This window comes from Halichoeres trimaculatus, unplaced genomic scaffold (genome assembly GCF_033239565.1).
Source record: "Halichoeres trimaculatus isolate MK-OKI-2021-1 unplaced genomic scaffold, fHalTri1.1 fHalTri1_scaffold_2, whole genome shotgun sequence".
Classification (NCBI taxonomy): domain Eukaryota; kingdom Metazoa; phylum Chordata; class Actinopteri; order Labriformes; family Labridae; genus Halichoeres; species Halichoeres trimaculatus.
This window is the reverse complement of record NW_027437180.1, coordinates 18,687,352-18,699,225: the sequence shown is the minus strand read 5'-3', so window position 1 is coordinate 18,699,225 and position 11,874 is coordinate 18,687,352. Positions and strand designations below refer to the sequence as shown.

The following is an 11,874-nucleotide window of genomic DNA, read 5'->3' as shown; positions in this document are numbered from 1 at the left end:
AAGACAGTACTGATGTGGACGGTTTCTGGCATGACGTTTTAGGGTGGGCAGCTTCATTTCATGCTTTTTTTTTTTCTTCTTTCACAACAGCTGATTTCATCGCTCCTGGATTAACTGTAACAGTAACACCAGCTACAATCATTTTTGTCTCTCTTTATCTTGTCATTATTCTGTTACTTGCCATTAGTTCTCCACTTAATTTCATTTATAGGCACATAAACATACTGCACAGTCACAATATAAAAATATAGTTAAGGCAACACTGAAAACCCAGCTCTCCCCTCCCACACTGCTCTGTCAGTGTAAAACACAAAAATTTGCCTTTTTCTTGTAATTTTTTCTTTAAAATCAACACACAAAAACAAAGCACTTTCACTGATCTAAGTGACATTGTTTATAAAAAAATCAAACCTTCACTTCTTGAAACATGTTGTTTTTAAGCCAGCCAGCATGTTAAAACTAAGTACAGATGGTAAAATAAGACCACTCCTACTATCACCAATCAGTGTTTTAAGTGTTTTTTTTTTTTACTCATTTATCAACAAAAACAAAGTTAATTGAAATAAAAAGTTGATTAGTGTGAACTCAAAACTGTGTGTGTGTGTGTGTGTGTGTGTGTGTGTGTGTGTGTGTGTGTGTGTGTGTGTGTGTGTGTGTGTGTGTGTGTGTAACCGCTCTGATTTGCACATTTTTGTGTTTTAAACCTGACAGCAGCAGACCCTCCCTCATTTAGACACACACACTTCCAATAAAAACCGATATGAACCATTTTGAAATATATAACACCGCCGGGCTCCTCCCTCTGCCAAAAGCAGTGCTGTTCACTGGAGTCATTCAAAACAGAGAAGAGGAGGATTCAAATCTCTGCACGTCACCAGTTTCTCCTTGGAGTGAAGAAATGTAAGGGGGGTGGGACACGCCATTTGTTCCTGTGTCTGTCCATCTGTCCGTCCTTCATAACAGAGAGGAAACACTTAATGTATGTTGAAGGTCAGAGGTCATTGGTATCAGAGCGCGAAGAAGAGGATGAGGACGACAATCATGATGGCAACCAGAACGCCGATGGCACACCACTGCCTCCGACCTAACGAAGAAAACAGGATCGTCTTTAGAATTTTCACACTCCGGCTAAAACTGATGTTCAGCTTATTTGTTCCTCATGTGGTGATGTATTGAAATAGAAATATTAAAACTGTAAATGCAAAGAGACAGTTCAAGCTTTTGGAAAGTACACTTATTGGATGTTTTGAGCCAGCAGGTAGAGTCTAGTTTATTGTTCTATCCGGTTTCAGCGTTTGTGCTGATCAAATACAAGAACAACTTCATGAAAACCTTTATTCTATTCTTCTCCTGGTAAAATATTCACAGGTTACAACCTCTGAACCATGATGACTTCATTTTTTGCAATGAAAACTGTATTATTTGGGTTTGGTCTCTTGTTTCTGACAGAAAAGGAGTTTTGAAGATCGTATGTTTAGGAAAATTGTGATGAGCAACTAAAACAAGTAGGCTTCACATTTGATTATGTGTCAAAGGAGAATAATTCAAAAAAATGTAAAAATTTGACATATGCAGAGTAATGTGACTTGAAATTTAAGATAAGCCTAAAGCTAAAGACAAAAAACAATACTGAACTGAACCAGAGGTGGATGTAGAAACAGCATATTGTTAGATTTTGGCAAAACATGGAATACTGTGAATTTTAAAGAGTTGCTAAAACAGTTAATAGTTACCCTGATATGTGAGATTGTTTTAAATAACACTGCTTTAGTATGGATCAGTGATGGAGAATGGCAGCTTCTTGGAAGTAGAGTTAATTTAAATAAATTTAGGCTCTTTGGTGAGGGTATTTGGTCTGTAGATTAAAAAAAGGTTGATATGCTGAATTCCAATTCTAAAAGCAGAGAATAATAATAAAAAAACTGTCTCTTTGAAATGTTTCAGTAACAAAATCATGTTATATTTCTATATATAACAAGGGCATTTTAGACGAGTGCTCAGTGTTTTCCTGTCTTCATTGTAGAGCTGCTGTGTGTCTTGTTTACTTCAAATCTGACTGATTAAATGAAAACATACGGGTAAATCTCAGAAATGTTAAAAATGACATTTTTCACAAACCTTTTTAAACAGAAAATATTGTCAACCATATAAAAGGTTTTCGGTTCAGCAGCAAATTAGTGACACTAAGGGATCATTACAAATAGTGATTCTGTCAGTCCTGTGTTAACTTACTGCTGGTCATGTGTGAGACTTTCTCTAGCTTCTTCAGGACTGAGTCCATACGAGATGACGTCTGGTCCATCTCGTCTCCAAAGTCTCCCAACATGCTGAAAACCAACAAGAAGAGTTCACAGTTATTTCATACAAATACTTACTGACAAACACCTGAAGCAAAACAAATGATTCACAATAAAGTTAGATAATCCAAAATATGGAGAGAACTTTGTTTCTTTAACACTATCTGGGAGGAGAAGTGTGGCGTGTTCTGTGAGTTAGAGTGCTGTAGAAAACAAACACTGCTCTCGTCAATGAAGGCAACAGTTTTCATAATGTCCTTGAAGTTTTTCATGTCAGCTAAAAAATATTTTTCTCCCTAGAGATAAAGTGTATGTCTGAAGGTGATGGTGTTTGTCCTGAAGGTGGTGCTAGAGGAGAGGAGGGACAACTAAACTTTCCATGATTCAGTCAAGGTGATTTATAGCCTGTCCTTATTTTCTGGAGGCATGGAGCTGGTCTGAGGCTCATCTTTCTTTAATAGCTGATGAAAATATAAAGTTAAGAAAAGAAAGGGAAAGGAAAATGAAGTGCAAACTGACCAAAGCCTTCACGGTCTCATAAAAAACCACCAGACTCAGTCATTGGTCTCATTTTTGAGCTGTATAAAGAATCTTACAATTTTTCTGACTTCTCGATTTTACTTCAGGTATAATGACTCCTACATTTCCCAGAATTCCTTGAGATGACTCTCAGAAAACAGGAAAGAATAACAGTAGAATCTGGAATATTTCTATCTTTGGGGGCCACAAGTTGGAGAAGTTGGACTGTCTCCTGCATTTCTCTCCTTTGTGCTCAGCAATGTACAGTTTCTCTGCAGATGTGTATCTTTTTTTACTACTACTAGTATTTACTTATTACCAGTTACTAGCAGAGGCATTTCAAAATGCACCATTGTATTGTTTGTGTGTGTGTGTGTGCGTGTGTGTGTGACTGTGTGTGCACTCACACAGCTTGCTCGTCCAACTCGTCCCCGATGCGTCCCGACATGTCTTTGAGGACTCTGATGCTGCCTGACACCAACTCCAACTGCTCATCCTGTTCCTGAATGATCAGCTGTGCACCAACAAACACAGAGTTACTCTCCATCCTCAGTGCCATTCAGAAAAGTGATCAAACTCAGGGTAAACATTCTGAATCAAAACGTTTTTCTGATCTTATCTTATCTAAAATTTGGTGGAAAAATTAAGAGACTATGTAAAACGGTCAAAACAAATTTAAATATTTTCTGTTTATAAAACCACAGAAACCCTTCAATGCAGCCCAGCAGTTTACACAGACCTCATTTTCTCACATATTTTATTGTACATCTGCTCATGGTCAAAACAAACAAACAGCAGCAGCAGCGCCCTAACCATGACCTTATATAAACATTTGATTTTTTTTTTGTTTTGTTTTTAAAGCTGTAGCCTGTTAATCTTGTAATTCTATTACAAACAAACAAGCAAAAGTAAATGCCATTTGTTCTAGTGTGGGCTACACAAAATTCATGCATCCCTGCATAAGTCAGTGCCTTGGTCGGGGCACCCCAGTCTAGAAAGTCAGGTCCACCCCTGCTTGTCAGAGTGTACCTCATTGCTGGTTCGTTACGTTGCTCTTCTCATCAGCATGTATAAACGGGTGATAGTTATAAATCAGTTATCCATCAAATGGCAAAATAAATAAATAAAAACACAGAGCTCCACACTTTTGGTAATTTTTCATTTACAAACCAGAAAAAAAGACTCTCAGCTGGTAAGAAACACACAGCAGAACTTCTTAGTGAGCAGTAAAAAACTACATTACCATGCGAAACTTAAACACTGTCAAAGCATAGAGTTGATGTTATGCATAAGAAGAAATTGATGAAGTTGTGAAGTTTAGAATCTGAAAATGTGGTTGATATTATCCTTTTTGTATTTCTTAATGTAGGAGTATCTAAAACTTCTGTTTTAATCTTGGAAGCATAATCAGGCACTGGGGTGGCAAATTGGTCATGGCAATATGTTTGACATCTACTTAGTACACTTTATGAAGCAAGGTTTCAGAAACTGGTCCCTGTAAATTAATATAAGCTTCACAAAAGCTTCACACTAACTTTGAATTTGCCAAACTCTAAAGACTGGTAAAAAGTCAAAACACAACTCAGGTCTGTTCTGAAGATGATATGAAAAAAAACTGATTTAATTTTGTGTTGACTGGAGGTCAGTTTGATTATTTCTGATACATTAAGGGAAAGCTGAAAATCCAAATACTGACGGTGTTCAGGACACAGCATTGAGCTAATTTGTCACTCAGGTTTAAAACTGACCCAGATTTGCTTAACTTGCATGAAGATATCCATTTACAGAGGTGAATAAATTGTTGTCAAATCACAGCTTGATGGGAGATCCTATGCCATTACGTAGACAGTGCTCTGCCTGCTTTTGCTCCACAGCATGCGCTGTTTTTCAGGCTGATTAACAATTGGTTGATATGACTCAAGACTAAAAACAGACTTCAAAGTATTTCCTGTGTGATAAAAATGACCCTGAGCACAGTTTCTACATTTTTATGTTAAGTCAGTAAATGAGTTTGTGTTGGTGGTGAAATTTGCTTTCAAAAATAATGACAGAGGTCATCAGTTTAGCTAAATACAGTTTACAGAGTAAAGGCTACAGTTTGATGCCAACCCTGGACATCTGCTGCATGTCATCCTCACTCTCTCCTCCCACGCTCTCTTCACTGTCCTGTACATACAGTAGACGCTAAAAGAACACCTGAGAACATAGCGTCACACAGACTTCCTGTTAGTTGAGCTTATGAAACTCAGTCGGGTGGGAAATTTTCTCTTTCATCATTGAATCAAAGATGTGACTGAGCTCGGTGTTTTTCATCTGATTTGACAAGAAACTCGACCTCACACACAGGATGTGTGGAGACAAGGTTTCATCATTCAAAAACCACAGGAAATAGAAAAAGCCTTTTTCTCACTAAGACTTCAAAAATAACCTTTCCACCTACATTTAGCTTTCTTCCCCTTTACTCGCTGTGTGATACCAAGAAAATTAGACAGAGACATGGTTTTTATAGTAGGACTGCAGCGGGGGCCTACGCTCCATCAGTCTCAGTGTCTAAGGTTGCAGTGTGATCCTGTCTTTGAATCTTCGTCTGGTAACAGAACCTCAAAAAACAAGCAGTGTCTCAGCATCAGCTGACAATACATGTGCTCTGTTCACATAGATCTGATCCAAAACACAATATCGACTTTCAAACAGATTTTTTTAACAACTTCAATTCATTTTCTCCCGATCGAAGGGAACAAAATACACGTTTGTGAATTTCTCACAATTCTGTCAAGAATAACCCAACAGTTACTGGCTTTGCAAAAAATAAATTGTTTATTCTTAATTTCAATAATGTGACAAGCATTGCTTAATATGTGCACTTATGTAGTCTGCATTACCTCATAATTTTATTTTTCATAGCTTTTTCTCAGCTTTCTTAGCTCAATTTTAGTTGTCCTCTTGTTTTTACTTTTTGAGGTGCAGAAAGTGCAGTGTTGAAAATGATTTTTTGTAAATATCTATATAATTAGAAGAAGTTGCAGGCTTGTAAAACAGTGATGGCAGTGCCGTGGTGTGTTTCTCAGTAAAGCCTGTGGCAGCTAAGGGTGGAGTAGAGAGTAGGGGCAGATTGTGCTCCTCATCAATATGTGATGGTACCGTTCTCGAGGTGATTTAATGATAGATTTGAAGGCCAATTATCTTTGCAGCATGTTTTTTTCATCAAATATATAAATTAATTGAAGTAGATTATTGCAAGACCAGTGGTTAGTGACGTCAGAGTGAGATTAATCTGCACAGAAGTTTCCACTTATCTTCTCTGTGATTAACCAAACCAAAACAGAGTGTTACTTTGAGAGTCATCATTTCATAAATGTCACCAGACACACAATTTAAGGCTGCCTCAAGCAGAAGAAAGGACTTTGAATTGGCCTGATTATAGTTAATCCACTTGATCTAGAGAGCTGCTGCCAGCTGTTTTAAACTACAGGAAATAAATCCAATTTCTGTATCGTTATATACCTCAAAATGTGTAAGGTCTTCATTAATTCTCCTTTTTCACTTTGGCTGTTCTTTGCCCCTCCCCCTACTTTTCTCATATCCATTTCCCCACCTTCTTAATTCATGTGTATAACTATTACATTCATATTTCCATCTTCTGCATGATTTCTCTTTCTTTTATTTTCCCTCCTCCTCTACCTGTTGTTGCTCCTGTTGCTCCTGGATGTATCTGGAGTTTGTAGACACCATATGAGCCTCCAGCCCCGATGATCTATCCTGACCTGATGAAGTTAGCAGAGCCTGGATAAACACACACAAACGAGACACATGCAAATAAGACACAAAGTTAGCAAAGAGGAAAAAAACAGAGCATTGAATGACTTTTCTGAACGTTGCAACCGTAGGCCCAGTGGTGGAAACTGTGGGTTTGACGGTTTACTTTGCAGCTGGTGGTGACCACGAAACTTTCCAAATCACAGGATGATGAAATCATTTGTTTGGTGTGTCAGATGAAAATGTGTCAGTGACCTGCCAGCACGGCAGCTCAGACAGAAGTCAAAATGAGGCTCGAGCAAGGAGCCATGGGAAATCTGTGCGATGACTTTTCAAACAAAGTCAGAAATCCCTGAAAATGGGCTTTTCTTGTAATGAGATTTATTTTGTATTACAAATATGGTTTTAAACCTCAGGCTTAAACATCCACTGACCTGTCTGTTCTTCTTCTCTGCCTGAGCTACAGCAGAGGGGCTGGACAGCTGATCCTTCATCTCCTGCACACACAAAAATAAACACAATGAGCGTGACAATGTTTCACAACCACAGCAGAGACCTGTAAAAACCAGTTAGGTGCAGACACTCTTTTCTGCTTCTCCTGATCCAGAAAAACCAGAGAGGGAATTTAAAATGCCAGAGAGTCTTTTGTTCGTATGAGTAAATGTCTTTGTTACACCTCAGATGACTCCATTCATCTCTGATCTATTTAAAGGTTTTTACCTTTGCCTGCAAGACCTGTGTGTTACGAACTGACTCATGCTTTCCACTGTGTCTGCACTGCTACTCAATCAGGTGCAGAGCAGGTAAACACGCTGACAGGTACTGATGAATAATCAATAACATGTCTCCTCACCATAAAAACAATGAAAATATAAACACACTAATTTTTCTGTGTTGGAGCTGCTGCTTTGACTCATGCTTGACGTCGTCTGGCCTGCACAGTCTCTGTGGTTTGTTACTGACACATTCCTTCCCAAAACAAAGCAGAACTTTTCCGAGCACCATCCTCCTTCCAACACGGCCTCTCATCGCTGCCTTTAAATATAAAACCAGCACGTGCTGCTCTGCAGACAAAAATCTTCTACACAAATACCAGACCCTGGTAGTCAGTGGTTTGTAATAATTTTTATCAACTTGTGATACAATGAATGGATGCCATAACAGTGCTATGATATAGTGTAGAAGAAAATAAAGAGATAAATTCATCAATCTGGAAACATAAAGACAAATTACAAATCACAGCCCAATCTTTATTATATTTAATGTTTTTTTTTCTTTAAAAGCACATTTCTTCAAAACAAAACTTTGTGGTAGTCAGTTTTTCTACGTAGGTACAACTTTTTCTGATGTATATTTTCCTTCTTTTTTTTTTTATTCAATCGATTGTCCGTAATTGTTTCAGAGTTGTTTTTGCTGTTGTTAATCATTTTGAAATATCTTCTTTGTTTTACTTCTTTTCTAACTCGGCTTCTATGTTTGACTGCTGACCTTGTAAGTCCATCCTGATGTTTTATTTAGACATTATTCTTTTATTGCTTTCTCTTAATATTTTCTTTATAATATCTTAGTCTTATGCAAATTAGTTCTTCTCTAGGGCTCTTTTATTTGGTGCACTCTGGTAGCTAAGTATCTAACATCTACACATCTACTAAATTAATGTGTCACTTCTGCTTTTCTTTTTCTGAGGGTAAGTATGTCAACATGAATGTTTTGGAAATAAAATTGAATGACATGACAAAATCACTCATACTGATTTACGTGTTGCTCCTGTTATACATATTTCTTTAATGAAAACTGAGTTAAATAATCACAAGCCAAATTAAGCGTTGTTACAAAAAACACAAAGTGACAAGAATAATAGACACGATAAGAGGATTTGGCATCTCAGTATTTTAGATAACTAAAGCAGTAACACATAATAGATTTGCAGGAGCTAGGTCACAGGTGTGACCTTGTGGTTTATGTCGCACCCTGTGAGCCCCATGTCCTCAATACAGTGGCGTAAGTCAAATCTGTGACCTCTTTCTTGCTCTTTTTTTCCCCTGCTCAGTCTTCTCTGGTTGAAGGCATAAAAAGGAAATATAATTTTAAGACCAAAAAAAAAAGTTGTGGAAGTTTACCTGGACAGATGACCTGGTTCTCTCCACAAAGTCTCTCCTCTCCTGAAGTTCATTGTCTCCCAGTTTGAACTTCCCGGGGTTGGACTCCACAATATCTGGGCTCGTTCAGGACCAAACACACAGTGTAAGACACATCTGACCTTCCTCAAAGTATTGTGTGGTGTTAAAACTCTGCAGCACTTTCCAGAAAGCTTCAAATCGATTATTAAGTGACTTGACAATTAGGTTGGAGACATCTAGAAATTGCTGTTGGCAGTGAAAACAAACAGAAGTTGATCTAAATTGTTTCCTCCATGTATTTAAGAAAGTATTTTATAACTTGTTCCTTAAGTAATTAAAAAAAAATTAACATGAAGTACGTTTTGGTCCTCAGAAGCAAAACACCATTCCAAAATAAAGATTACAGATAAAGAGGGCAGAGATAGAGTTACACTACAAAACTGTTTTCAAAATATTGTCTGTAATGTGAAAGTGTGAGTTGTGAGGCAGTATTTTCGTGTCAGAAGGATACTGATGGTTTCACTGAGGTCCTCTAGGTCCCAATCTATGGCCCTTAGACAGTTCCTCAGTTCATTGGTGCTCCAGTCGAGTTCATCACGTGTTACCTGCCAGGAAAAACCAGGAAACACTGTGTTACTAAATATAAACTACACTGACGTCTTTGTTATCAGCTGCTTACAGAACTGGTTTACATTCAGGAGTCGTCGTGCTATGCCATGGAATGTGTGAGTCATCTGACTCTGAACGGTGATGGAACAAACACTACCTTTGCCAAATAAAGATTTAAAGAGGTTGTTGCAATAACAAAATCATGGAAAGGGATTCGTTGAGAATGCAAACATCATTAGGACACAAAAAGGCATCATAGTTAAAACGTTATAAGTGAGTCATATTTCTGTGAAGGGAGTACATTCTCACCACAAAACACTTTGATATAATGTAAACATTACATAGCCAGAACTCACTACAACTTAAGAACAATTTAACGACAAACAGAATAGATGTTCAATTTTGTCACACTATCTCTTCTGTCTAGGTGACAAAATGGTGAGCAGCACTGCTACTCTGTCATCAAATTCAACAAATAAAGTTGCTCTTCAAGCTTCCTTCTGTACACAGTATTGTGTTTTCTTATGGCCATAATGAAACGCTAAAATGCCCAACTGACAGCCTGCAGGCGAGTGAGATTTGCTGTAATATCCAGTTTATATGGTATATTTTACTTCATTTATGACAGCATTTTCTGGTGAGTGCATGCGTGATCACTTCTGACTGCAGCGCATGTGGGATAATCCAAGTGAGTCCAAAATGTATTTCAAAGCCAATTCACAACTGAATATAAAAGTGTCATATAAAACTGGCTTATGGCACAAGAGATCTAAAAATTGCACTTTGAGTTCAAATTAATATTCTTTGTTCCCCCAGTTTGAAAATACATTAATCAATTGGCTAAAAACACATGATGAGTGAAACCAAGAAACAAAATCAAACAATTATACCAAAAATAAAAGGTCTTTTTAAACAAAAAAAAAATGAAAACATAAAATAATTTACTAAGGGAAAAACAAAACTTATATGACTTATGACAAAACACATGCTTTAAATCGCACTATAACCATATAAAAACCCATGCAATTGGTTTAAGACAAAGTTGTTTTTTTGAAATATGTAGGAATTCAGCACCTACTGCTTTTAAAAAACAGTGAACCTGTTTTTAGAAGCTGCATCAAACATCACCATCATTGATCTATGTGTGTATTTGGATATGGTGAATATGATAAAATCTTGTTCAACATTTTTGTCTGCCGCATCGTAACAGTAGTCTGTTATAAAAGAGGAAATAAAACAGCAAATATATTTATATTTAAGATGCCAAAATCAAATAATCTAAAATGCTTTCCTAAAAATACCTTAAACTGATCAATAGAATTGTCAAAACCTTCATTAAACCAAACTATTTATGACTAATATTTAGTTAATCAGTTGCTTCTCTGTGATCTGTTGCAGTTCATAATTTCACTGAGATTTAATTTCAACTATAATTCAAGCCTGTTGAGCTTTATGGGCCACCATCAGTCTAAGGTCTTACCCTCATGCTTTTGATTTGGTTGTAGCAATGAGTGAAGATAGTAAGGCGGAGTGGTTTGACAGTGAATCCACCCATATATCTAAACATAATGACTGACGAGAGCTCATAGCTTGAGGACAGTGATTTATGTTGTGGTAGTATGAGCACGTGAAGGTCTGCTTACCTGAGTCCCATCCTGCAACAACTCCTCCCACCTATCAAACAGGCTGCGAGCACGAGACAGGGCCTTCTGCACCTCCCTGAATAAACATGCATGTAAACAAAACCCATACATTGTTAACTGGTTGACTTCACCGTGAAGACACCTGGCTGTTTTTCAAGTTTAACTCTGCTGCTGCACTCCCCGTTTAACCAAAACAAACACACAAGCTGCATTTCACGTCTCCCTTTAACTTCACAACACAGTGCAAACTGCCTGGCATGCCAGTTCCAGAGAAACACGTGTTTTCTTTATAGCCACTTGAAACACAAGAAACTGAAAAGATTACACCTTGCAATAAAGGTGTTTATGAGTATAAACAAACATCAACATACTCGTTGTCTCCTCGCAGATGTTAGCTCAAAGGCTAGTTAGCTCTTGCTAGCATTAGAGCTAATTTCGGTAATATAACTTAGCTTTTACAGAAACAACTCATTCTTTGTCGAATTTAGCTTGAAAATTACAACAGCATCAGAAAAAAATGAGTGACGCTGCGTTTTAGGCTTTAAATTAGTATGTTTCTCACCCCTTCACAACGAAAAATGGGTCTTCTATCGACATGTCGCTTACTTCCGCTTTAGTCACGCCGCATGCGCACTACGTAGGCATAACTCAAAAGGGTGTTCAATGTCACTCGGACTTCACCCTTCTGTGTACGATGATAGTCTGTGGTATTATTATCAACCTTTTTTCTCTCAACAAAAACAAACATTTATTGTAATAAGAGTGACACTGTTTGAACACCAAAGCCACCCTAATGCATCATTTGGCATTGTATCAAGTCTTTCCTGCACAAACTTATGAAAGCTTGATCATGCAAAAAATAAATCGGCCAGCACATCTCTGAGATTTTCAATACCATTGACTGGAGGAAAACTGGGGGAATGTTTGGGG

The 11,874-nt window shown here is 37.5% G+C and overlaps 1 protein-coding gene across 1 annotated transcript; it reads right to left on the bottom strand.

Annotated features, from left to right (window-relative positions):
- Window positions 1-245: 245 nt before the first annotated feature.
- On the bottom strand, window positions 246-11,615 carry stx10 (syntaxin 10). Its single transcript, XM_074661935.1, has 9 exons — window positions 11,507-11,615; window positions 10,945-11,020; window positions 9,204-9,297; window positions 8,693-8,787; window positions 7,007-7,069; window positions 6,498-6,599; window positions 3,224-3,330; window positions 2,233-2,327; window positions 246-1,084 (listed from the first exon to the last, which is right to left on the bottom strand). Exons 1-9 carry the CDS (start codon window positions 11,539-11,541, stop codon window positions 1,008-1,010), a joined length of 744 nt encoding a protein of 247 aa, XP_074518036.1. The 5' UTR covers window positions 11,542-11,615; the 3' UTR covers window positions 246-1,007.
- Between the last annotated feature and the right edge of the window lie 259 nt (window positions 11,616-11,874).

Bases quoted from the DNA above. Each gene is read 5' to 3' on its own strand.
- stx10 (XM_074661935.1), bottom strand. From the start codon at position 11,541: ATGTCGATAGAAGACCCATTTTTCGTTGTGAAGGG. The intron at 6,600-7,006 runs GTCAGTGGATGT...GTGTTTATCCAG, and splicing joins CAGAGAAGAAGAACAGACAG to GCTCTGCTAACTTCATCAGG. The intron at 1,085-2,232 runs GTAAGTTAACAC...TTTCTTCGTTAG, and splicing joins AGTCTCACACATGACCAGCA to GTCGGAGGCAGTGGTGTGCC.